General features: G+C 49.5%; 1 protein-coding gene across 2 annotated transcripts in view; it reads right to left on the bottom strand.

Moving 5' to 3' along the window:
• The window catches only part of GALT (galactose-1-phosphate uridylyltransferase), a 47,456-nt gene that overhangs the window by 6,676 nt on the left and 15,630 nt on the right, over positions 1 to 25,150 (bottom strand). For both annotated transcript variants that reach the window (XM_040335634.1, XM_040335635.1), the window contains exons 5-10: positions 18,376 to 18,505; positions 15,227 to 15,283; positions 14,937 to 15,059; positions 12,541 to 12,673; positions 8,183 to 8,266; positions 5,937 to 6,091 (exon numbers count right to left, since the gene is read on the bottom strand). In XM_040335634.1, the coding sequence (XP_040191568.1) occupies positions 5,937 to 6,091; positions 8,183 to 8,266; positions 12,541 to 12,673; positions 14,937 to 15,059; positions 15,227 to 15,283; positions 18,376 to 18,505 (682 nt within the window). The remainder of the gene's footprint in view (positions 1 to 5,936; positions 6,092 to 8,182; positions 8,267 to 12,540; positions 12,674 to 14,936; positions 15,060 to 15,226; positions 15,284 to 18,375; positions 18,506 to 25,150) is intronic.

Genomic DNA, 25,150 nt, shown 5'->3' on the forward strand with positions numbered 1-25,150 from the left:
AGGTTTCACCTGTTGCAGTGTCAGACCAGCCTGCACTATCCCCTGATGACAACCCTGTCCTGACAGAAGAGAACCGACCAGCTGAAGCTTCTACAAGCACAGCAGTGGGAACTGACACTGCTGGGAAGACTGCAGGAACTGTGAATATTCCAGCAAGTTCTAAGAATGACAGTAATGATAAAACAATGGATGTGGTGGGTGGTGAAGGGGTTAATACTGCTGGGAAAAATCAAAATGACATTCCTCCCCCTGCTCAGCAGAGGAAAGACTCACCGATTGTTCAGACCAAATCTGTGCAATCGATATCTGCTGCAAATGTGTCAGATGGTTCAAAACAAACCAATGTTTTATCTGCTGGGAGTTACGCGTCGGTTTTGGGGAATCGCACCAAGGAGGGTGGGGGGAATGCTGCAGGTGTTAGTGGTCACAATTTGGGGGGGTTTAGTGGTGGGATGGTTGGTGGGTATAAGCGGAGAAACGTGGTCCAGTTGAAGTGGGAGGGGGAGGGGACCCCACCAGTAAGGGGGAGGGTGGCCGAGTTGATCCTGGAAATGGGGTTCAAAGTCGCAGACATTTTTGCTTTGATTTGTCCCGTCGGGAGTTGGGAATTTGATTTATCCTTTGTAAAACCTGAGGGTCTGGATTTGTTTTGGGAACGTTTTAGGGGGCGCAGGGACCTTCCGCAGTGGAATGGTTGGATGCCAAAGGTGGTTTCCAGGCAGCCTCTAATAAAATCAGTGACGATCCTTGTGCGTAACGAATCCATCCCAGAGGCTGATTTGGTAGTATGGTTACGCCGATATGGTGAGGTCCTCGCTCCACTGCGGAAGGTCCTTGATCAGCATGGGATATGGACAGGGGCCTGGACAGTGTCACTAAAATTGGGGGTGCAGGGAAATGTTGTTCAACATCTGCCCTGTTCAGCCTTTCTGGGGAGGGACAGGCTGACCATTTTTTACCAGGGTCAGCCTAAGGTGTGCAATAAATGTGGTGACAAGGGCCACTTTGCCTCCACCTGCACCCGCAAGAAATGTTTTTTGTGCCAGGAGCTTGGCCATTTGGCTAAAGACTGTACTGACATTCGGTGCAATTTGTGCCAAAAACTTGGTCACCCCTACAGTCAATGCCCGGAGGCATTACATAACCTGCCAGGGTTGGAGGCTGAGCTGCAGAGGCTGGATAAGGAGGATGAGGCCACTGAAACTGTTGTTGTCCCTCCTGTGTCTGTGACATCTGTTTCTGTTCCCCCTAGTGATGTGGTCCCTGAGATTGTCCCTTCTGTGTCTGTGACATCTGTTTCTGTTCCCCCTAGTGATGTGGTCCCTGAGTCTGTCCCTTCTGTGTCTGTGACATCTGTTTCTGTTCCCCCTAGTGATGTGGTCCCTGAGTCTGTCCCTCCTGTGTCTGTGACATCTGTTTCTGTTCCCCCTAGTGATGTGGTCCCTGAGTCTGTCCCTTCTGTGTCATCTGTTTCTGTTCCCCCTAGTGATGTGGTCCCTGAGTCTGTCCCTCCTGTGTCTGTGACATCTGTTTCTGTCCCCCCTAGTGATGTGGTCCCTGAGTCTGTCCCTTCTGTGTCTGTGACATCTGTTTCTGTTCCCCCTAGTGATGTGGTCCCTGAGTCTGTCCCTTCTGTGTCTGTGACATCTGTTTCTGTTCCCCCTAGTGATGTGGTCCCTGAGTCTGTCCCTTCTGTGTCTGTGACACCTGTTTCTGTTCCCCCTGGTGATGTGGTCCCTGAGTCTGTCCCTCCTGTGTCTGTGACATCTGTTTCTGTCCCCCCTAGTGATGTGGTCCCTGAGTCTGTCCCTTCTGTGTCTGTGACATCTGTTTCTGTTCCCCCCAGTGATGTGGTCCCTGAATCTGTCCCTTCTGTGTCTGTGACATCTGTTTCTGTTCCCCCTAGTGATGTGGTCCCTGAGTCTGTCCCTTCTGTGTCTGTGACACCTGTTTCTGTTCCCCCTGGTGATGTGGTCCCTGAGTCTGTCCCTTCTGTGTCTGTGACATCTGTTTCTGTTCCCCCTGGTGATGTGGTCCCTAAATCTGTCCCTAATCCATCTATTCGTAGATCCTCCAGACTGGCGGAGGCTGCTGGGGGGGCAGGTTTAGCGGATCTTCCCACTCAGCCTCCAGTACCTGTCCCTCGGCAGCGCAAGCGTGGTCAGGGGAATGTGGGGGTGCTGGATGGGGGTGGGGCTGATGGAAGGGTGTCCATACCCCATGTCTCACATTCCGTTGATGAGGATTCGGATGAGGAGGGGTGGGAGAAGATCAGGAGGAGGAAAAAAATGAAGAGAAAGACAAGAAAACCAGTCGTCTCTTCCTCAGAGTCGGATCCAGGAGGGGTTCCTCTTGGTAACACCTTTAATGTGTTGTCGGGTGAGGAGATGTCCTTGTCTTCCTCTTTTTCACCTATGGATGAGGGGGAGTCACGTAGTTTGAAGAGAGCGGTTTCTGGTGATGAGAGTGTGGTGAAGGTCAAGAAACGACTACCCCAATCATCCTGATGGCAGTTCCCCCTCCGATAAAGGTGGCGACCATTAATGTCGCCAGCATTAAATCTGCAAGAGCTTGTGATATGGCCTTATTTTTGCTCAGTGAGTTTGATGCTGAGATTTTATTTTTGCAAGAGACCTGGCTCCATACTTTGGCCGATGTCCACCTGGCAAAAAGGGAGTGGAGATGCCGTCCCTCCTTTTGGTCTCTTGCGGCTGAGCCCTGCAGCGGAGTTGCGGTACTTTTTGAAACCGATATGGTAACGTGCCGGCGGGTAATTGAGGTAGAAATAGGTGGATGCATGGTGTTGGACGTTTCTTAGAAGGGCTGCATGCATAATGGGTGCGGGTTTGTTTCTTGACCTTGCAGGTTTGTCTGGTGTAGTGGTGTGAGTTGTATTAAGATTTATTTTCCCGGTGATTACATAATTTTTGCTTTGCTGTAAAGTCTTTTGTTTGAGAGCAGATTTGCTATATTTATTTTCATTTATGTAAATATGTGTATATTTATGTATATCTTATAGTGATTTTATGCTTTTTGTTTGCAAGACTTTTAATAAACAAAATTGGGAAGAATGTTCCTTACATTGGTGATCAGTGGGAAGAATGTCCCTTACATTGGTGATCAGTGGGAAGACTGTTCCTTACATTGGTGATCAGTGGGAAGAATGTCCCTTACATTGGTGATCAGTGAGAAGAATGTTCCTTACATTGGTGATCAGTGGGAAGAATGTCTCTTACATTGGTGATCGGTGAGAAGAATGTCCCTTACATTGGTGATCAGTGAGAAGAATGCTCCTTACATTGGTGATCAGTGGGAAGAATGTTCCTTACATTGGTGATCAGTGGGAAGAATGTTCCTTACATTGGTGATCAGTGAGAAGAATGTCCCTTACATTGGTGATCAGTGAGAAGAATGTTCCTTACATTGGTGGTCAGTGAGAAGAATGCTCCTTACATTGGTGATCAGTGAGAAGAATGCTCCTTACATTGGTGATCAGTGGGAAGAATGTTCCTTGCATTGGTGATCAGTGAGAAGAATGCTCCTTACATTGGTGATCAGTGGGAAGAATGTTCCTTACATTGGTGATCAGTGGGAAGAATGTTCCTTACATTGGTGATCAGTGGGAAGAATGTCCCTTACATTGGTGATCAGTGAGAAGAATGTCCCTTACATTGGTGATCAGTGGGAAGAATGTCCCTTACATTGGTGGTCAGTGGGAAGAATGTCCCTTACATTGGTGATCAGTGGGAAGAATGTCCCTTACATTGGTGATCAGTGAGAAGAATGTCCCTTACATTGGTGATCAGTGAGAAGAATGTCCCTTACATTGGTGATCAGTGGGAAGAATGTCCCTTACATTGGTGATCAGTGAGAAGAATGTCCCTTACATTGGTGATCAGTGAGAAGAATGTTCCTTACATTGGTGATCAGTGGGAAGAATGCCCCTTACATTGGTGATCAGTGAGAAGAATGCCCCTTACATTGGTGATCAGTGGGAAGAATTTTCCTTACATTGGTGATCAGTGAGAAGAATGTCCCTTACATTGGTGATCAGTGGGAAGAATGTCCCTTACATTGGTGATCAGTGAGAAGAATGTTCCTTACATTGGTGATCAGTGGGAAGAATGTTCCTTACATTGGTGATCAGTGGGAAGAATGTTCCTTACATTGGTGATCAGTGAGAAGAATGTCCCTTACATTGGTGATCAGTGGGAAGAATGTCCCTTACATTGGTGATCAGTGGGAAGAATGTTCCTTACATTGGTGATCAGTGGGAAGAATGTTCCTTACATTGGTGATCAGTGAGAAGAATGTCCCTTACATTGGTGATCAGTGGGAAGAATGTTCCTTACATTGGTGATCAGTGAGAAGAATGTCCCTTACATTGGTGATCAGTGAGAAGAATGTTCCTTACATTGGTGATCAGTGGGAAGAAAGTCCCTTACATTGGTGATCAGTGAGAAGAATGTCCCTTACATTGGTGATCAGTGGGAAGAATGTTCCTTACATTGGTGATCAGTGAGAAGAATGTTCCTTACATTGGTGGTCAGTGAGAAGAATGCTCCTTACATTGGTGATCAGTGAGAAGAATGTCCCTTACATTGGTGATCAGTGGGAAGAATGTTCCTTACATTGGTGATCAGTGAGAAGAATGCTCCTTACATTGGTGATCAGTGGGAAGAATGTCCCTTACATTGGTGATCAGTGGGAAGAATGTTCCTTACATTGGTGATCAGTGAGAAGAATGCTCCTTACATTGGTGATCAGTGGGAAGAATGTTCCTTACATTGGTGATCAGTGGGAAGAATGTCCCTTACATTGGTGATCAGTGGGAAGAATGTCCCTTACATTGGTGATCAGTGAGAAGAATGTCCCTTACATTGGTGATCAGTGGGAATAATGTTCCTTACATTGGTGATCAGTGAGAAGAATGTTCCTTACATTGGTGATCAGTGAGAAGAATGTTCCTTACATTGGTGATCAGTGAGAAGAATGTTCCTTACATTGGTGATCAGTGAGAAGAATGTTCCTTACATTGGTGGTCAGTGAGAAGAATGTCCCTTACATTGGTGATCAGTGGGAAGAATGTTCCTTACATTGGTGATCAGTGGGAAGAATGTCCCTTACATTGGTGATCAGTGGGAAGAATGTTCCTTACATTGGTGATCAGTGAGAAGAATGTTCCTTACATTGGTGATCAGTGAGAAGAATGTTCCTTACATTGGTGGTCAGTGAGAAGAATGTCCCTTACATTGGTGATCAGTGGGAAGAATGTTCCTTACATTGGTGATCAGTGGGAAGAATGTCCCTTACATTGGTGATCAGTGAGAAGAATGTTCCTTACATTGGTGATCAGTGGGAAGAATGTTCCTTACATTGGTGATCAGTGGGAAGAATGTTCCTTACATTGGTGATCAGTGAGAAGAATGTCCCTTACATTGGTGATCAGTGAGAAGAATGTTCCTTACATTGGTGATCAGTGGGAAGAATGTCCCTTACATTGGTGATCAGTGGGAAGAATGTTCCTTACATTGGTGATCAGTGAGAAGAATGTCCCTTACATTGGTGATCAGTGGGAAGAATGTTCCTTACATTGGTGATCAGTGGGAAGAATGTCCCTTACATTGGTGATCAGTGAGAAGAATGTTCCTTACATTGGTGGTCAGTGGGAAGAATGTTCCTTACATTGGTGATCAGTGGGAAGAATGTCCCTTACATTGGGGGTCAGTGGGAAGAATGTCCCTTACATTGGTGATCAGTGAGAAGAATGTCCCTTACATTGGTGATCAGTGAGAAGAATGTTCCTTACATTGGTGATCAGTGGGAAGAATGTTCCTTACATTGGTGATCAGTGGGAAGAATGTTCCTTACATTGGTGATCAGTGAGAAGAATGTTCCTTACATTGGTGATCAGTGAGAAGAAAGTATAAACTCACCTGCTCTGCCGTCAGGTCCCTCTGGGCTTGAGCCAACATCTCGTACCCCACCATGAATTTGCGCACAGAGGCGGAACGCAGCAGCGGCGGGTAGTAGTGAGCATGGAGCTGCCAGTGGCTGCAGTCCTCAGCGAGATGAGAGCCGGTCGGAGCGCCTGGAAGAGAAGAAAGATCTATAGAAGGTCTCAGGACAAAGATTTTTGTTTTTTTTTCTTATCTGAAATGCGATTGGTTCCTCTTGGTTATTGTACTCCAATAAAGATATCTTTGTGGTTATACTGAGGGGCGGCCGCGCTTCGCAGGATCAGCGGGTGCCATGAACTCGATGTCCGCCGGCACCCGCTGATCATCTATGTAAACAAGGCAGATCGCCATTCTGTGTCAGTAAGGAAGCAAAGCAGGGACACGAATCCATGTCTTCCCCTAATACAAGCACCTCCCCCACAGTAAGAAAACACAGGCTAGGCACACAGTTAACCCTTTGATAACTTCCTTCCCAGCCAGTGTCATTAGTACAGTGACAGTGCATATTTTTTTTTTCACACTAATCACTGTATTGGTGTCACTGGATCCCAAAAAAGTGTCCAATTTGTCCGCCACAATATCACAGCCCCGCTATAAGCCACTGATCAACGCCATGACTAGTAAAAAATAAATAAAAATTCCAGTATATATCCCATTGTTTGTATAACTTTTGCACAAACCAATCAATCTGCGCTTATTGAGATTTTTTTTTTTTTTTTTTACCAAAAACGTGTAGCAGAATTTTTTAAAAAATGTATTTTACAGTAGAAAGTTGTTTCTTAAATTGCTGCCTTTTTTTGGGTTTATAGCGCACTAAAAACTAAAAAAACGCAGAGGCGATCAAATATCACCAAAAGAAATATTGAAAAATAGATTTTTGATGAAAAAAAAAAACATTGGGCCAAAAAAATATATATATACAAATGAATACATTTTAATTAACCACTTCCATACAGGGCACTTACGCACCTTCCTGCCCAGGGCAATTGTCAGCTTTCAGCGCTGTCGCACTTTGAATGACAATTGCGCGGTCGTGCTACACTGTACCCAAATGAAATTGTTATATTTTTTTCCCCACAAATAGAGCTTTCTTTTGGTGGTATTTGATCACCTCTGCGGTTTTTTATTTTTTGCGCAACAACTAAAAAAAATAAAAAATTTAGAGAAAATAAAGTTTTTATTTTTTTCTGTTATTTTTTTGTAAATAAGTAAGTTATCTTCTTCAATTATGGGCACTGATATGGCGGCACTGATGGGCACCGATGAGGCGGCACTGAAGGGCACTGATAGGTAGCACTGACAGGCGGTACTGATAGGCACTCACAGGCGGCACTGATGGGCACTCATAGGCGGCACTGGGCACTCGGCTTTGATTCAGTCTCCGCAATGGAAACACGGAAGCGACGTCATGACGTCACTTCTGGGTTTCTCGGCTGCCAATGGCAGTACACAGTATTCAGAATCGCCGTTTTCGGCGATCTGAATACTTTGAAGTGCAAAGGAGGGATTAGACCCCCGATCCCTCTATAAAGAGTACCTGTCATTACCTATTACTGTTACCTGAGATGTTTACATTCCTTGTGACAGCAATAAAAGTGATCAAAATGTAAAAAAAAACTATTTAATATTATAAAAAGAAAAAAGAAAAAAAAAATAATTGAAGCGCCCCCCCCCCCCCCCCCCCTGAGCTTGCGCAACAAAGAAAGCGCATACGGAAATCGCGCCCGCATATGAAAATGTGAGGTATCGCCGCGATCGTCAGAGCGAGGCAATAATTCTAGCACTAGACCTCAATATGGAGCATAGGGGTTAATACTTTGCCTCCAGGGTGGGGGGGCATTGGAGGCTGGAGACATGGAACACAGGGGGTAATACAGTGTCTCCAGGGTGCCAGGGAATGGGGCGGGGGCATTGGTGGCCAGAGACATAAACCACAGGGGCTAATACTGTGCCTACAGGGTGCCAAGGAATGGGAGGGCATTGGTGGTCAGAGACATAGAACACAGGAGGTAATACTTTGCCTCCAGGGTGGGGGGGAATGGAGGGTGGGGACATGGAACACAAGTTGTAGGAAATTCGCTTTGATATGAGAGTGCTTTGGATTACAAGCATTCTCCTGGAACTGATTATACTCGTAATCCGAGGTTCCACTGTACAATCAGATTGTAAAGTGAGTGGGCAGCTTTAGTTTTCCATTGTGTTTTCCTGCCTGGTGGACGCACCGTGCCAGCCCATGGAGTACGGGAAGGAGACCTCAAACAAGTTGTCGTATTTGCAGAGTAAACGCTTCATAATGGAGGCCAGACCTGAAAAAAAAAAAAAAAAAAAAAGATTTCAACATTCACATGGGTTTCATGGCGCTGGGAATTCTCACATAGTAACCAAAAGAGTCTTTACGAAAAAAAGTATGATGAAAACCAGATCAACATCACAGTATCCAGGGTGCCAGGGAATGGGGGGCATTGGAGGCCAGAGACATAGAACACAGGGGGTAATACTGTGCCTTCAGGGTGCCAGGGAATGGGGGGGGGCACTGGTGGTCAGAGACATGGAACATGGGGTTAATACTGTGCCTCTTGGGTGCCAGAGAAGGGGGGCATTGATGGTCAGAGACATGGAACACGGGGGGGGGGGGGTAATACTGTACCTCCAGGGTGCCAGGGAATGGGGGGCATTGGAGGCCAGAGGCATGGAACACAGGGGGTAATACTGTGCCTCCTGGGTGCCAGAGAAGGGGGGCATTGATGGTCAGAGAAATGGAACACGGGGGGGTGTAAAACTGTGCCTCCAGGGTACCAGAGAATGGGGGGGGCATTGGTGATCACAAACATAGAACTCATGGGTTAATACTGTGCCTCCAGGGTACCAGAGAATGGGGGGGTGGGTATTAGTGGTCAGAGACATAGAACATGGGGGGGGGGGGTAATACTGTGCCTTCTGGGTGCCAGGGAATGGGGGGGGGCACTGGTGGTCAGAGACATGGAACATGGGGTTAATACTGTGCCTCTTGGGTGCCAGAGAAGGGGGGGCATTGATGGTCAGAGACATGGAACACAGGGGGGTAATACTGTGCTTCCAGGTTGCCAGGGAATGGGGGGCATTGAAGGCCAGAGTCATGGAACACAGGGGTTAATACTGTGCCTCCTGGGTGCCAGAGAAGGGGGGCATTGATGGTCAGAGGCATGCAACACGGGGGGGGGGTGTAAAACTGTGCCTCCAGGGTACCAGAGAATAGGGGGGGGGGGGGGCATTGGTGATCACAAACATAGAACTCATGGGTTAATACTGTGCCTCCAGGGTACCAGGGAATTGGGGGGGGGGCATTGGAGGCCAGAGACATGGAACATGGGGGGGGGGGGTAATACTGTGCCTTCTGGGTGCTGGGGAATGGGGGGGGCATTGGTGGTCAGAGACATAGAACATAGGGGTTAATACTGTGCCTCTTGGGTGCCAGAGAAGGGGGGGCATTAATGATCAGAGACATGGAACACGGGGGGGGGGGTAATACTGTGCCTCCAGGTTGCCAGGGAATGGGGGGCATTGAAGGCCAGAGGCATGGAACACAGGGGGTAATACTGTGCCTCCTGGGTGCCAGAGAAGGGGGGCATTGATGGTCAGAGGCATGGAACACAGGGGGGGTGTAAAACTGTGCCTCCAGGGTACCAGAGAATAGGGGGGGGGCATTGGTGACCACAAACATAGAACTCATGGGTTAATACTGTGCCTCCAGGGTGCCAGGGAATGGGGGGGGCAGTGGAGGCCAGAGACATGGAACATGGGGCAATACTGTGCCTCCAGGGTGCCAGGGAATAGGGGGGCTTTGGAGGCACGATACATAGAACACAGGGGGTAATATTGTGTCTCTGGGATGCCAGGGAACAGGGGGATATTGGAGGCTGGAGACATGGAACACAAGGATTAATATTGTGCTGGGTGCTAGAAAATGTGTGCGTGTGGGGGGGACATTGGAGGCCATAAATATGGAACATAGGGGTTAATACTTTGCCTCCAGGGTGGGGGGGGCATTGGAGGCTGGAGACATGGAACACAGCGGGTTCTACTGTGTCTCCAGGGTGCTAGGGAATGGGGGCATTGGTGGCCAGAGACATAGAACACAGGGGGTAATACTGTGACTTCAGGATGCCAGGGAATGGGGGGCATTGGTGGTCAGAGACATAGAACACAGGGGGTAATACTGTGCCTCCAGGGTGCCAGGAAATGTTGCAGGGGGCATTAGGGGCCAGAGACATAGAACACAGGGGGTAATACTGTGACTTCAGGATGCCAGGGAATGGGGGCATTAGGGGCCAGAGACATAGAACACAGGGGGTAATACTGTGACTTCAGGATGCAAGGGAAAGGGGGGCATTGGTGGTCAGAGATATAGAACACAGGGGGTAATACTGTGACTTAAGAATGCCAGGGAATGGGGGGCATTGGTGGTCAGAGACATAGAACACAGGGGGCAATACTGTGCCTCCAGGGTGCCAGGGAATGGGGGGCATTGGTGGTCAGAGACATAGAACACAGGGGGTAATTATGTGCCTCCAGGGTGCCAGGGAATGGGGCGGGGGGCATTGGTGGCCAGAGACATAGAACACAGGGGGTAATACTGTGACTTCGGGATACCGGGGAATGGGGGGCATTGGTGGTCAGAGACATAGAACACAGGGGGTAATACTGTGCCTCCAGGGTGCCAGGGAATGGGGGGGGGGGCAGTGGAGGCCAGAGACATGGAACATGGGGCAATACTGTGCCTCCAGGGTGCCAGGGAATAGGGGGGCTTTGGAGGCACGATACATAGAACACAGGGGGTAATATTGTGTCTCTGGGATGCCAGGGAACAGGGGGATATTGGAGGCTGGAGACATGGAACACAAGGATTAATATTGTGCTGGGTGCTAGAAAATGTGTGCGTGTGGGGGGGACATTGGAGGCCATAAATATGGAACATAGGGGTTAATACTTTGCCTCCAGGGTGGGGGGGGCATTGGAGGCTGGAGACATGGAACACAGCGGGTTCTACTGTGTCTCCAGGGTGCTAGGGAATGGGGTGGGGGGCATTGGTGGCCAGAGACATAGAACACAGGGGGTAATACTGTGACTTCAGGATGCCAGGGAATGGGGGGCATTGGTGGTCAGAGACATAGAACACAGGGGGTAATACTGTGCCTCCAGGGTGCCAGGAAATGGGGCGGGGGGCATTAGGGGCCAGAGACATAGAACACAGGGGGTAATACTGTGACTTCAGAATGCCAGGGAATGGGGGGCATTGGTGGTCAGAGACATAGAACACAGGGGGTAATACTGTGCCTCCAGGGTGCCAGGGAATGGGGCGGGGGGAATTGGTGGCCAGAGACATAGAACACAGGGGGTAATACTGTGCCTACAGGGTGCCAGGGGATGGGGGGGGGGCACTGGAGGCCAGAGACATAGAACACAGGGGGTAATACAGTGCCTACAGGGTGCCAGGGAATAGGGGGTGGGGGGGGCATTGGTGGTCAGAGACATAGAACACAGGGGGTAATGCTGTGCCTCCAGGGTTGGGGGGAATGGAGGGTGGGGACATGGAACACAAGTTGTAGTATTGTGTCTTCAGAGGGTGAGGGAATAGGAGGAAATTGGAGGCCAGGGACATAGAACATGTGATAGATCTGATTTCATATGGTAAATAAAACTGAAGTGAGGAGGGCTTGCTCTTCCTGTTTGGGATTGAAGCTGAGAGAGGTGAGATGTGGAATTTATTTTGTCTGTAGATTGCATTGTCTCACCCATAGTAATTTGAATCAGACGGCAGAAATGGGTAACCCTGAGATTGTCAGGAAATTAATTAATGAGTCTCTATCAAACACAGGGGGTAATACTGTGCCTCCAGGCTTGGGGGGAATGGAGGGTGGGGACATGGAACACAAGTTGTAGTATTGTGTCTTCAGAGGGTGAGGGAATAGGAGGACATTGGTGGTCAGAGACATAGAACACAGGGGGTAATACTGTGCCTCCAGGGTGGGGGGGAATGGAGGGTGGGGACATGGAACACAAGTTGTAGTATTGTGTCTTCAGAGGGTGAGGGAATAGGAGGACATTGGTGGTCAGAGACATAGAACACAGGGGGTAATGCTGTGTCTCCAGGGTGCCAGGAAATGGGGGGCATTGGTGGTCAGAGACATAGAACACAGGGGGTAATGCTGTGCCTCCAGGGTGGGGGGAATGGAGGGTGGGAACACAAGTTGTAGTATTGTGTCTTCAGAGGGAATAGGAGGACATTGGAGGCCAGGGACATGGAACACATGGGTCATGTTGTGTTCTCCAGGGTGCAAGGAATCAGAAGGCCAGAGACATGGGGTTCAGGAGATAATATTTGGTCTCTGGGGTGACACGGAATAATGGGACATTGGAAGAAAAAGAGACATGGAACACAACAATAGTAAAGCTGAGGCTCCATTAGCAAAAGGCATCAGTAACACAGATGGGGGCAACAAGTAGCTGTAAAGGGGTATGGGTGAGTGGCATATTAGTGGCAGAGATGCTGGAGATGGCACAGAGGGAGGAGAGATGTGAAAAGAACATATAGAGCCCTCACTGTCTCTTTCTGCACTGCTCAGATCCTGCAGACGGGTCACATGACGGCGAGGCAGCAAAAGGGTCTGAAACGGCCAAACTGCCCAGTATGGGACAAGTACCAGCCAGTGGTCATTACTCAGAACCAGGCGCTCCTGTGGAGAGAAAACGTCAGAGAATGAATGTGAAAGAATGAAAGGGAGGGGTAGATAAAGGGGGGAGATTTATTTTCTTGATGAATCTAACCGCTACATGTACATGGGTCTAAAAATGAACCAAACAGAAGTTTCTAGCCAGCCATAGAGGCCCTGAAAGACAAGACATGCGGAACCTTCCATGCCATCAGGAGACAGCTGGAGAGAGAGTGTGAGAGCTAGAGGGGGGACGAAGGGAGAGCGAGAGAGAAAAGGAGAGAGCGAGAAAGAGAAAAGGAGAGAGCGAGAAAGAGAAAAAGGAGAGAGCGAGAAAGAGAAAGCGAGAGAGCGAGAAAGAGAAAAGGAGAGAGCGAGAAAGAGAAAAGGAGAGAGCGAGAAAGAGAAAAAGGAGAGAGTGAGAAAGAAAAAGGAGAGAGAGAAAAAAAAAAGAGAAAAAAAAGAGAGAAGAAAAAAATAGAGGGCCTGATACGACGGCGTATCTCTGAGTTCCGTCGGTCGTATCTATGCGCCTGATTCATAGAATCAGTTCCGCATAGATCTCCCTAAGATCCGACAGGTGTAAGTGACTTACAGCGTCGGATCTTAGGCTGCAATTCTAGGCCGGCCGCTAGGTGGCGATTTCATTGCGGTCGGCGTAGAATATGCAAATGACTAGTTACGCCGATTCACGAACGTCCGCTTTGCCCGTCACAGTAAATTTACGCCGTTTCCGTAAGAGATACAGTAAAGTAAAGCTGCCCTCTAGGTGGTCTAGCCAATGTAAAGTATGGCCGCCTTTCCCGCGTCGAAATTTGAAATTTAACGTCGTTTGCGGAAGTCGTCCGTGAATGGCGCTGGACGCCATTTACGTTAACGTCAAAACCAATGACGTCCTTGCGATGTCATTTTAGCGCAATACACGTCGGGAAATTTTAGAGACGGAGCATGCGCAGTACGTTCGGCGCGGGAACGCGCCTAATTTAAATTGTCCCCGCCCCATTTGAATTAGGCGGGCTCGCGCCGGGCGGATTTACGCTACGCTGCCGCAACTTCACAGGCAAGAGCTTTGTGAATCAAGCACTTGCCTGTAAAACTTGCGTAAATGGGATACGTTACGCCGCGGCTAAGTTACGCGGAAATACGTGAATCCGGCCCTCAGAGAAGAAAAAAAGAGAGGAAAGAAAGAAAGAAAGAAAGAAAGAAAGAGGATGAGAGAGAATGAGAGACAGACAGACAGACAGAGACAGACAGAGACAGACAGACATAGAGAGAGAGAGAGAGAGAGAAAGAGAGAGAGAGAGAGAGAGAAAGAGAGAGAGAGAGAGAATGAGAGAGAGAGAGAATGAGAGAGAGAGAGAGAGAATGAGAGAGAGAGAGAGAGAATGAGAGAGAGAGAGAGAGAATGAGAGAGAGAGAATGAGAGAGTGAGAGAAAGAAAAGAAAGAGAGAGAGAGAGGAGCAAGAGAGGAGCGAGAGAGAGAGAGGAGCGAGAGAGAGAGAGAGGAGCGAGAGAGGCGCGAGAGAGGAGCGAGAGAGGAGAGAGAGAGAAAGAGAGAGGAGAGAAAGAGAGAGGAGAGAAAGAGAAAGAGAAAGAGAAAGAGAAAGAGAGAGAGAGAGAGAGAGAGAGAGAGAGAGAGAGAGAGAGAGAGAGAGAGAGAGAGAGAGAGAGAGAGAGGGAGAGGGAGAGGGAGGGGGAGAGAGAGAGAGAGAGAGAGAGAGAGAGAGAGAGAGAGAGAGAGAGAGAGAGAGAGAGAGAGAGAGAGAGAGAGAGAGAGAGAGAGAGAGAGAGAGAGAAAAGAGAGAGAGAGAGAGAGAGAGAGAGAGAGAAAAGAGAGAAAGAAAATAAGACAGAAAGGAGGGGAAAAGGTGGAAAAAGAGAATCCAGGTTGCTGCCCCCATTATGCCCGCACAGCAGGGCCGTCTTAATAGCATCATGGGCCCCTGGGCAAAGTAATGCTCGGGGGCCCCCCCCTACAATGCTGACAGTGCAGGTAAACAGACATCAAGTAGGTAGGAGGTAGACTGCCTCCTCTTTGCATCCATCACTCTCAGTGCCATCATGGGGCCCCCAATTTCGGGGCAGCGTGAGCTTAAAGACCAGCTGCTTTGGGGAAAGTGCAGGGGCCCCTAATGCAGCTGGGGCCCCTGGGCAGTGCCCAGGTGTGCCCTCTCATTAAGCCAGCCCTGCCGCACAGTATCGCTCTCATCTCAGTACAGACACGTCTGATGCAGGAACTGACCTACTTCTTATACTTCTCACACATATATATATTTATGATCAGACCTTGGTCTTCTCCTCCAGTCTCCCGTACTCCAATAACATGGGGGTCCCGTGCGTCTGGAAGTATTCTCGCTGTGTCCGTTCCTCTGTCTGAGCCTCGTTTGGAAGGAAATTACTCGCCCATATCTATAGAAATTAAATGAAATTATAGAATTGATTTGATTTAATTTTTTTTAAGAAATTGTGTTGCTTTCAAAAACTTTTAAAAATGAAATAAAAAAAAAAAAACACTCAAAATGAAGAAATGTCTATAGTTAGCAAATTGTCCACTAGGTGGCAGTAGCGCAGCGTACCTGGCAGTGCGGGTGAGGATTGGAACATCCCATCATTTCTCCTTTGTTTTCAAAGATCTGGAAACAGTTAAAAAAGGTCAGATCTACAGAAAGGAAGAAGATTCCAGTTCAGGTAAGTACGGTCCATGGACCTCATCTGCAGTGTCCTCAGGAGATAGAAGAAGCCAAAGGGATCCCCAGAACATCAGACCCCCCCATGTGTGTGACCAGGGGCAGACTGACAACTCATGGGGCCCTCGGGCAGTGCCCGAGTGGTCAGTCTGCCCCTGTGTGGGACTCAAATATCAGTTTTGGGCGTTTTTACCACTTTAAAGTGGACTGCTGGATATTTGGATCTACCTCTTGCTTACCGGACACTTATACCCCCTTCCTGCCCAGGCCAATTTTCAGCTTTCAGCGCTGTCACACTTTGAATGACAATTGTGTGGGCATACAACACTGTACCTAGAAGACATTGGCCCGGATTCAGAGAGCAATTGCGCCTGTGTAACCATAGTTACGCAGCGCAATTGCTTACTTGCCCCGGCGTAACGAGTGCTCCTGATTCAGGAACCTCGTTACACCGACTGCAGCCTAAGATCTGCGTGGCATAAGGCTCTTATGCCCGCATATCTTAGGCTGCATTCTTGCGATGACCGCTAGGTGGCGTTCCCGTTGTGCTCAGCGTATAGTATGCAAATTGCATACTAACGCCGATTCACAACGTTACGCGAGCCCTGCGTACGCAGTTTACGTCGTTTGCATACAGCGGTTTTCGCGCAAGGCTGCCGCTGCTATTAGCAGGGGCAGCCAATGTTACGTATACCCGTCGTTCCCGCGTCGCGAAATTTGAACTTTACGTAGTTTGCGTAAGTAAATCGTGAATGGCGCTGGACGCCATTCACGTTCACTTTGAAGCAAATGACGTCCTTGCGACGTCATTTGCCGCAATGCACGTCGGGAAAGTTTCCCGACCGAGCATGCGCTCTACGATCGGCGCGGGAATGCGCCTAATTTAAATGATTCCCGCCCCCTACGGGATCATTTAAATTGTGCGCGCTTACGCCGGGCATTTTGCCGGAGCGCCCACGCAATTTACGGGGCTATTGCTCCGTGAATCGCGGGTAGCGCAGAAAATTTGCGGGGGCGCAGGGCAAAAACGTTGCCCTGCGCCTCCGTAAAAAATGCACAAAAGGTACCTGAATCCAGCCCAATGTTATCATTTTTTTTTTTCACGAAGGCTTTCACACTGAAGCGGTGCGCTAGCAGGAGCGCTCCAAAAGTCCTGCTAGCCGCATCTTTACCGCGGTATAGGAGCGTTCACCGCTCCTTCCCATTGAAATCAATGGGAAAGCGCGGTAATACCGCGGGAATACAGCCCGCAACGCGGGCAGTATTAACCATTTTTTGGCCGCTAGCAGGGGTTAAAACCTCACCGCTAGCGCCCGAATATCGCGGTAAATACGACGGTATAGCCGCGCTACAAATAGCGCGGCTATACCGTCATCGCGGCTCCACGCCTCAATGTGAAAGAGGTCTAAGGGCCCTTTCACACTGGTGCGTTTTTGCCGCGTTTTCGCGGTAAAAATAGCGCTATTAAAACGCTCCCCATGCCCCTCTCCATTGAAATGAATTAAAAACGCAGTAAAAACACGGTAAAATCGCGGTAAAAATGCTGTGTTTTACTGCGATTTTAACGCTCCTATTTAACCGCGTTTTTACCGCGTTTTTAATTCATTTCAATGGAGAGGGGCATGGGGAGCGTTTTATGGGCGTTTTAATAGCGCTATTTTTTACCGCGAAAACACAGCAAAAACGCACCAGTGTGAAAGGGCCCTAATGTGCGCTGATGAGGCTGCATTGATGAGCACCAATAGGCTGCACTGATAGGCACTGATAGGTGGCACTCATGGACACTGATGAAGCGGGACCAATAGGTGGCACTGATGGGCACTGGTGAGGCGGGACCAATAGGTAGCACTGATGGGGTCTGATAGGCAGCACTGATGGGCACTAATGAGGCGGGACCAATAGGTAGCACTGATGGGGTCTGCAACACTGATGGGCACTGATAGGTGGCACTGAAGGGCACTGATAGGCGGCATTAATGGGCACTGATGGTGAGGCACTGATGAGGCTCTAAGGCCTCGTACACACGACCGGATCTGTCCGATGAAAACGGTCCGCGGAGATTTTGGTCTGATGGCTGTACACACCATCAAACCAAAATCCGCGCGGACAGGATACGCGGTGACGTGACGAAGACGTGAAGGCGATGATGACGCGGCGACGTGCGCGAACCCGGAAGTTAAATGCTTCCACGCATGCGTCGAATCACTTTGACGTCATGCGCGGGTTCTCGGGCCAGCGGACGTGTCCGATCGGTCATACTGACCATCGGACATGTTCGGCGGACATCGTTCCAGCGGACAAGTTTCTTAGCATGCTAAGAAATTTTTGTCCGCCGGAAAACGGTCCGGTCGGCCGTACAGACGACCGAACATGTCCGCGGAAACCGGTCCGCCGGACCAGTTTCAGCGGACATGTTCGGTCGTGTGTACGAGGCCTAAGAGGCTGCACTGATAGGTGGCACTGATGAGGCTTTAAGAGGCTGCACTGAAGGGCACTGATAGGTGACACTGATGAGGCACTTATGGGCACTGATTGGCAGCACTAATAAGTGGCACTGTTGGGCACTTATAGGTGGCACTGGTCAGCACAGATTAGGACCTGTAACAGAAGTCGGCTTTTCTTCTATTCTCCCCTCGCTGATCATCGGCTTCCGTTTACTTCCATGATCAGCTGTCATTGGCTGGCAGCTGATGATCACGGGCAGCACCCAGCGCCTTCCCGGTACTGGTGCCCACGCTGTAGCCACCTTTCAGGTATAGCGTGGGCGGAAAGTGGTTAAAAACAGACCCCAGTCTCAGGCAAACAACCGATTGGCCAGTTATTCCCAAGTTCTCTTCCACTGAGACCACGTGGCCGACTCTGTGTCCCCCGGAGGAGATTTCTCTCACTTCCTGTCCCTCAGATCCATCAGGTTTCCCGGGATTGGAGGCAATTATTATTATTCATACATAACACTGCGTCAGCCGTTCTGAGAAAATATCGGGTTCCGTTTCCCTCCAACATCATCATAGGTAGGCTGACCAAGCGCCATCACTTACCTGAACCCAGGGGTAAGTGGCTCCCAAGTCGCCGTTTATCTCCGCCCACTTGTCAATCACAGCTCGGACTTCCTGATTGGTCATCAGAGGGAGAGTGATATCCGACCAGGGGTGGAAACACATTACCTGGCTGGGCACAAATAAAAAGGTTCATCAGTGTTGGGAGGTTCCTAGCGAGACCTCCAGCCCCTCCCCTTTTTACATTTACTTTTAGCGCTACCCCCTTAGGAGCCGCTGGATTTTTGGGTCCCCCCTTTACATGCATAGCCAGGCAATAAGGATTTCCCACCATTCACTCACTAGTCAAAAATCGGTGCTTTGTTTTGTTTTTGGTTTATTAGGGAAGGCAGGGGACCCACAGCCCCCCGGGCCGCAGACCAGTGGGGGCCGGGCCGCACAGCGGGGGGGGTTTGGGGGCGGCTCGATCTCTATTGGCGGCTGCTGGCATTGCACCCCTGGCTCCGCCTCAAGTCTGGTCTGCAGTAGGGGGACCTGTATGTTTTTTTCTGTGCCCCCGGGGCGTCAGAAGGAGGAGAGCAGCCGCTGCCACGGCCCCCTCCGCACCCCCCCACGCTACGCCACTGCAGCCGCCACTTATTGACAGGCAGGGCCGCCATCAGGAATTATGGGGCCCCTTACACAGCTTCAGGCATGGGCCCCTGGAACAGAGAAAAGGGGGGGGGGGGCCTGGATCTGAGAAGCAGGGGGGGGGGGGGGGATTTACAAAAAAAAAAAAAGAAATAAAAAAAAATATATAGAATAAAAAGAAAAGAAAGAAATAAAAAATATATTATAGAAAATATATATATTTTTTTTTTTTAAAGGGGGCGTTGCCATTCTTTAGTAAAAAAAAGAACTGAAAAGAAAAAAAAAATAATATAAAAAAAAATATTTTTTTTTATAAAAAAAGGGGGGTTGCCATTCTTTAGTAAAAAAAGAACTAAAAAGAAAAAAAAAATAATATAAAAAAATATTTTTTTTTTATAAAAAAAAGGGGGGTTGCCATCGGGGACCTCTGGGCCCTTTAATAATAATAATAAAATATATATAATAAAAAAAATAAAAAAAAATATAAAAAAAAAGATTTTTTTTTATAAAAAAAAAGGGGGTTCGGGGCCCTGGGGACCTCCGGACCCCCAAAAAAAAAAAAAAAAAAAAAGGATTTCCGTCGGCAAGGATTGCGCCTGCGCAGTCCTTACAGGAACCATCTCGATAGGGGAACCTTAACGACAAGTCACCGGCACCTATTGATAGGGGACGGAGCTTCCCTCGCCGCTCACAACTAGAGGGTGTGCGAGTGAAGCTCCGCCCCCTATCAATAGGTGCCGGTGACTTGTCGTTAAGGTTCCCCTATCGAGATGGTTCCTGTAAGGACTGCGCAGGCGGCAATCCTTGCCGACGGAAATCTCCGAACCCTCGGCCGGCATCCAGGCTCATTCCTTAACATCCACGTGGATTGGAGGATGTTAAAAAAAGAGCCAGGAGGCGGAGCGAGCCGTCCGAGCGAACCGAGGAAATTCCACGTCGCCCGGGATGCCGTTCGGAGATTTCCGTCTGCAAGGATTGCGCCTGCGCAGTCCTTACAGGAACCATCTTGATAGCCGGAACCAGATCGTCAGATCACCGGCTGCTCTCCTCCTTCTGACGCCCTAGGGCAGTGATGGCGAACCTTGGCACCCCAGATGTTTTGGAACTACATATCCCATGATACTAATGCACTCTGCAGTGTAGTTGAGCATCATGGGAAATGTAGTTCCAAAACATCTGGGGTGCCAAGGTTCGCCATCACTGCCCTAGGGCACAGCCAAAGCTTTATTTTTCAAAAATTGTCGCTCTTTTTTTTGTTTATAGCGCAAAAAACAAAAAACGCAGAGGCGATCAAATACCACCAAAAGAAAACGTCAATTTTGTTTGGGCGCCACGTCGCACGGCCGCTCAATTGTCAGTTAAAACGACGCAGTGCCGAATCGCAAAAAAGTGCGAAGGGGGTGAATTAGTTCGGGGCTGAAGTGGTTAAAGGGGTGCATGATGGTTCCGGGCGTATGAAAGAACTTGGGTCAGTAAAGTACATGTGGAATGTGAAGCAAAACCGCTACAAAAGGTCTACGCAACAACGCAAACAGGACGAGCAGTGCAGTTGCTATGGGCAAGCAAGAACTAGCGCAAGGTACACAGCAGCCGGTCATAAAGCGTGGTACCCGGAATAGGGAGGGTCCCCCCCGGTAGCGAGGGGGTCGGTGATCTGGCTCCCTTCCCCAGTAGTCGGTTTCCCAACCTGCATTAGGGACACCCACAGCCTGGCCACATGGCACGGGAAAGAAGGAGTTAACAATTGCGCGCATGAGCATGGCGGCACCCATTCTATGACTGGGAGTGAGGTGGTAGAGGTACACTATACTGGTGGAGAGGACACCGGCTGAGCTGACCAATGAGCACCTGCCATTGCAAGCATTATCATGGGTACTTACCCTGGGGCTGTGCATTGCAGTGTACAGTCTATGGACTGCTAGACCAGCAATACAGGGCATCGCCGCCGCTATATGCAGCAGGATCCGGAGGGGTGACCACAGGATATGGATTTGGAATTACCGTATTTATCGGCGTATAGCGCGCACCCCAAGCTGAGGAGGGAAGTTTAGGGGGGAAAAAAACGAAATTTTGGATGTCTTGCCCGGCGTCCATTGGTGGCCTTGTCCGGCGTTGTCCGTCTGCCGCCTTGTGCGGGGTCCGTCTGCGGCCTTGTGGGTGTCCGTCTGCGGCGGGGTCCGTCGAGGGGTTGCGGCGTCGTGTGTTAGAATTTGGCGCGCTGTGCAGAGCTGGATTTCCTGCGCACTTGGCTCCTCTCGCGCGGCTGCAGGCAGAGACGAGCGCGGCCTAGCCGAGTGCGCAGTACACTCGGCTCGGAGACAGCGGGGATCGGCGGGGTATCGGCGTATATAGAGCACCCACGATTTTCCCCTGATTTTAAGGGGAAAAAAGTGTGCGTATACGCCGATAAATAAGGTAGTTTACCTTTTATATTCTCATGAAAGAATGAACTTACCCTTTAACCACTTCCCGACCGCCGCATGTACATTTACGTCGGCAGAATGGCACGGACAGGCACATTGGCGTACCTGTACATCCCTGCCTAGACGTGGGTCCGATCGGGACCCCCCGGTACATGCGGCGGTTCCCGTGGCTTCAGGAGTGATCCGGGACGAGGGCGCGGCTATTCGTTTATAGCCGCCCCCTCGCGATCGCTCCCCGGAGCTGAAGAACGGGGAGAGCCGTATGTAAACACGGCTTCCCCGTGCTTCACTGTGGCGGCGCATCGATCGAGTGATCCCTTTTCTAGGGAGACTCGATCGATGATGTCAGACCTACAGCCACACCCCCCTACAGTTGTAAACACACACTAGGTGAACCCTAACTCCTACAGCGCCCCCTGTGGTTAACTCCCAAACTGCAACTGTCATTTTCACAATAAAGAATGCAATTTAAATGCATTTTTTGCTGTGAAAATGACAATGGTCCCAAAAATGTGTCAAAATTGTCCGAAGTGTCCGCCATAATGTCGCAGTCACGAAAAAAATCGATGATCGCCGCAATTAGTAGTAAAAAAATAAATAAATAATAAAACTATCCCCTATTTTGTAAACGCTATAAACTTTGCGCAAACCAATCGATAAACGTTTATTGCGATTTTTTTTTACCAAAAATAGGTAGAAGAATACGTATCGGCCTAAACTGAGGGAAAAAAAATGTTATATATCTTTTTGGGGGATATTTATTATAGCAAAAAGTAAAAAATATTTTTCAAAATTGTCGCTCTATTTTTGTTTATAGCGCAAAAAATAAAAACCGCAGAGGTGATCAAATACCACCAAAAGAAAGCTCTATTTCTGGGGGAAACAAGGACGCCAATTTTGTTTGGGAGCCACGTCGCACGACCGCGCAATTGTCAGTTAAAGCGACGCAGTGCCGAATTGTAAAAACCCCTTGGGTCATTTAGCAGCATATTGGTCCGGTCCTTAAGTGGTTAAGAACTGTAGGCAAGCTCCCAATAATCCCCCTATTAAAATAGAGGAGGGAGAGATTTCGGGGGGGGGGGGGGGGGAGGGCAAAGATCAGGGTGTACCAATTCCACTGAGCCACCAGGGCATCCGCCACTTCCACTAGAGCGGTGGCCTCCAAACTGCAACCCGGGGGCCGGATGCGGCTCTTTGCTATTCCATCCACTGACTCCAACAATGGGACACAATTCCTCCCACTGACACCTACTATGGGGCACAGATCCTCTCAATGGCATTAACAACAGGGCACAGTTTTTCACGCCGACACCAACAGTGAGACACAATTCCTCCCACTGACCCCAACAATGAGACACAATTCCTTCCACTGACCCCAACAATGAGACACAATTCCTTCCACTGACCCCAACAATGAGACACAATTCCTTCCACTGACCCCAACAATGAGACACAATTCCTTCCACTGACCCCAACAATGAGACACAATTCCTTCCACTGACCCCAACAATGAGACACAATTCCTTCCACTGACCCCAACAATGAGACACAATTCCTTCCACTGACACCAACAATGAGATACAATTCCTCCCACCGACACCTACTATGGGGCACAGATCCTCTCAATGGCATTAACAACAGGGCACAGTTTTTCACACCGACACCAACACTGAGACACAATTCCTTCCACTGACCCCAACAATGAAGCCTAATTACTCTGACATCAATGATTGGCCACCATTCCTCCCATTGACACCAATGATGGGGCAAAATTTCTCACTGACATCAATAATAGGGCAAAATTCCTCCCACTGACACCAATGACGAGGCACCATTCCTCGCACTGACACCAATGATAGGACACTATTCCTCCCAATGACACCAATGATTGGGGCACCATTCCTATCAATGACACCAACGATTGGGGTACCATTCCTTCCCTAATTTTAATGATGGGGTATGGTCTACACACTTTCACATTTTCTCCTCAGGTAAGCGCTTCAGCTGGGGACTGGAGCAAAATCAATTGCAGCCACTGTGCCCATCAAACTCAGCCACTGTGCCCATCAAACTCAGCCACTGTGCCAGCAAACGCAGCCACTGTGCCCATCAAACGCAGCCACTGTGCCCATCAAACGCAGCCACTGTGCCCATCAAACGCAGCCACTGTGCCATCAAACACAGCCACTGTGCCATCAATTGCTGCCACTGTGCCCATCAAACGCAGCAACTGTGCCCAAACGCAGCCACTGTGCCCATCAAACGCAGCCACTGTGCCCGTCAAACGCAGCCACTGTGCCCATCAAACTCAGCCACTGTGCCCATCAAACGTAGCCACTGTGCCATCAAAGGCAGCCACTGTGCCATCAAACGCAGCCACTGTGCCATCAAACGCAGCCACTGTGCCATCAAACGCAGCCACTGTGCCATCAAACGCAGCCACTGTGCCCATCAAACGCAGCCACTGTGCCCATGAAACGCAGCCACTGTGCCCATCAAACGCAGCCACTGTGCCCATCAAACGCAGCCACTGTGCCCATCAAACGCAGCCACTGTGCCCCATCAAACGCCGCCAGTTTGACCCATCAAACGCCGCTCCTGTGCCCACTATGGACGCACCGCCACTGGCCTTTGCAATCAACATTAGCAAGTGGCTGGGGGATTTGGGCCATCAAGTCTTCCATGACAGTAGTAAAGACCTCAACCACTAGGGAAGAGACTGCGGTCATATGCAACAGAACTAAAGAGGATGAAGTAGGCTCCAAGAGCGGAAGGCAACATGACTTCAGGGTGCAGTAGGAGGCACTGAAGACAGCCTCACAGCCATTAGTAGAAAGTGAGCGGGAGGCACCCAGTATAGCGGGACCGTGTCCCTGTGTCTAGAATCAGCAACCATGCGGCAGGAAAGAAAACATATAAGCTCATGGAAAGGGGCAAGGCCTCAGGTAGCCCAGGCAACTACCCATACATCACATAAAAAGCAGAGCTAATGGGTGCTCGATCTACAGTCGCTGGCTGAGTAGAGTAATGACCCGCACTCCGGTCGTTGCTCTTAAAAAAATCTTTGTATTTATTAACAAGCCACAGTGAACAAACGCAAATGAGAACAGTTGACGCGTTTCAGCCTATAAGGCCTTAGTCATAACCCAATTATGACTAAGGACTTATAGGCTGAAACGACCAAAGTGCGGTTCATGGTGGGGTGGTCAGTGAGGGAAGAGAATGGTGGGGTGGTCAGTGAGGGAAGAGAATGGTGGGGGTGGTCAGTGAGGGAAGAGAATGGTGGGGGTGGTCAGTGAGGGAAGAGAATGGTGGGGGTGGTCAGTGAGGGAAGAGAATGGTGGGGGTGGTCAGTGAGGGAAGAGAATGGTGGGGGTGGTCAGTGAGGGAAGAGAATGGTGGGGGTGGTCAGTGAGGGAAGAGAATGGTGGGGGTGGTCAGTGAGGGAAGAGAATGGTGGGGATGGTCAGTGAGGGAAGAGAAGGTGGGGGTGGTCAGTGAGGGAAGAGAAGGTGGGGGTGGTCAGTGAGGGAAGAGAAGGAGGGGTGGTCAGTGAGGGAAGAGAAAGAGGGGTGGTCAGTGAGGGAAGAGGAGGAGGGGTGGTCAGTGAGGGAAGAGAATGGTGGGGTGGTCAGTGAGGGAAGAGAAGATGGGGGTGGTCAGTGAGGGAAGAGAATGGTGGGGGTGGTCAGTGAGGGGGTGGGGTGGTCGGTGAGGGAAGAGAAGGTGGGGTGGTCAGTGAGGGAAGAGAAGGAGGGGTGGTC

The sequence above is a fragment of the Rana temporaria genome, chromosome 1 (genome assembly GCF_905171775.1).
Source record: "Rana temporaria chromosome 1, aRanTem1.1, whole genome shotgun sequence".
NCBI classification, from domain to species: Eukaryota; Metazoa; Chordata; class Amphibia; order Anura; family Ranidae; genus Rana; species Rana temporaria.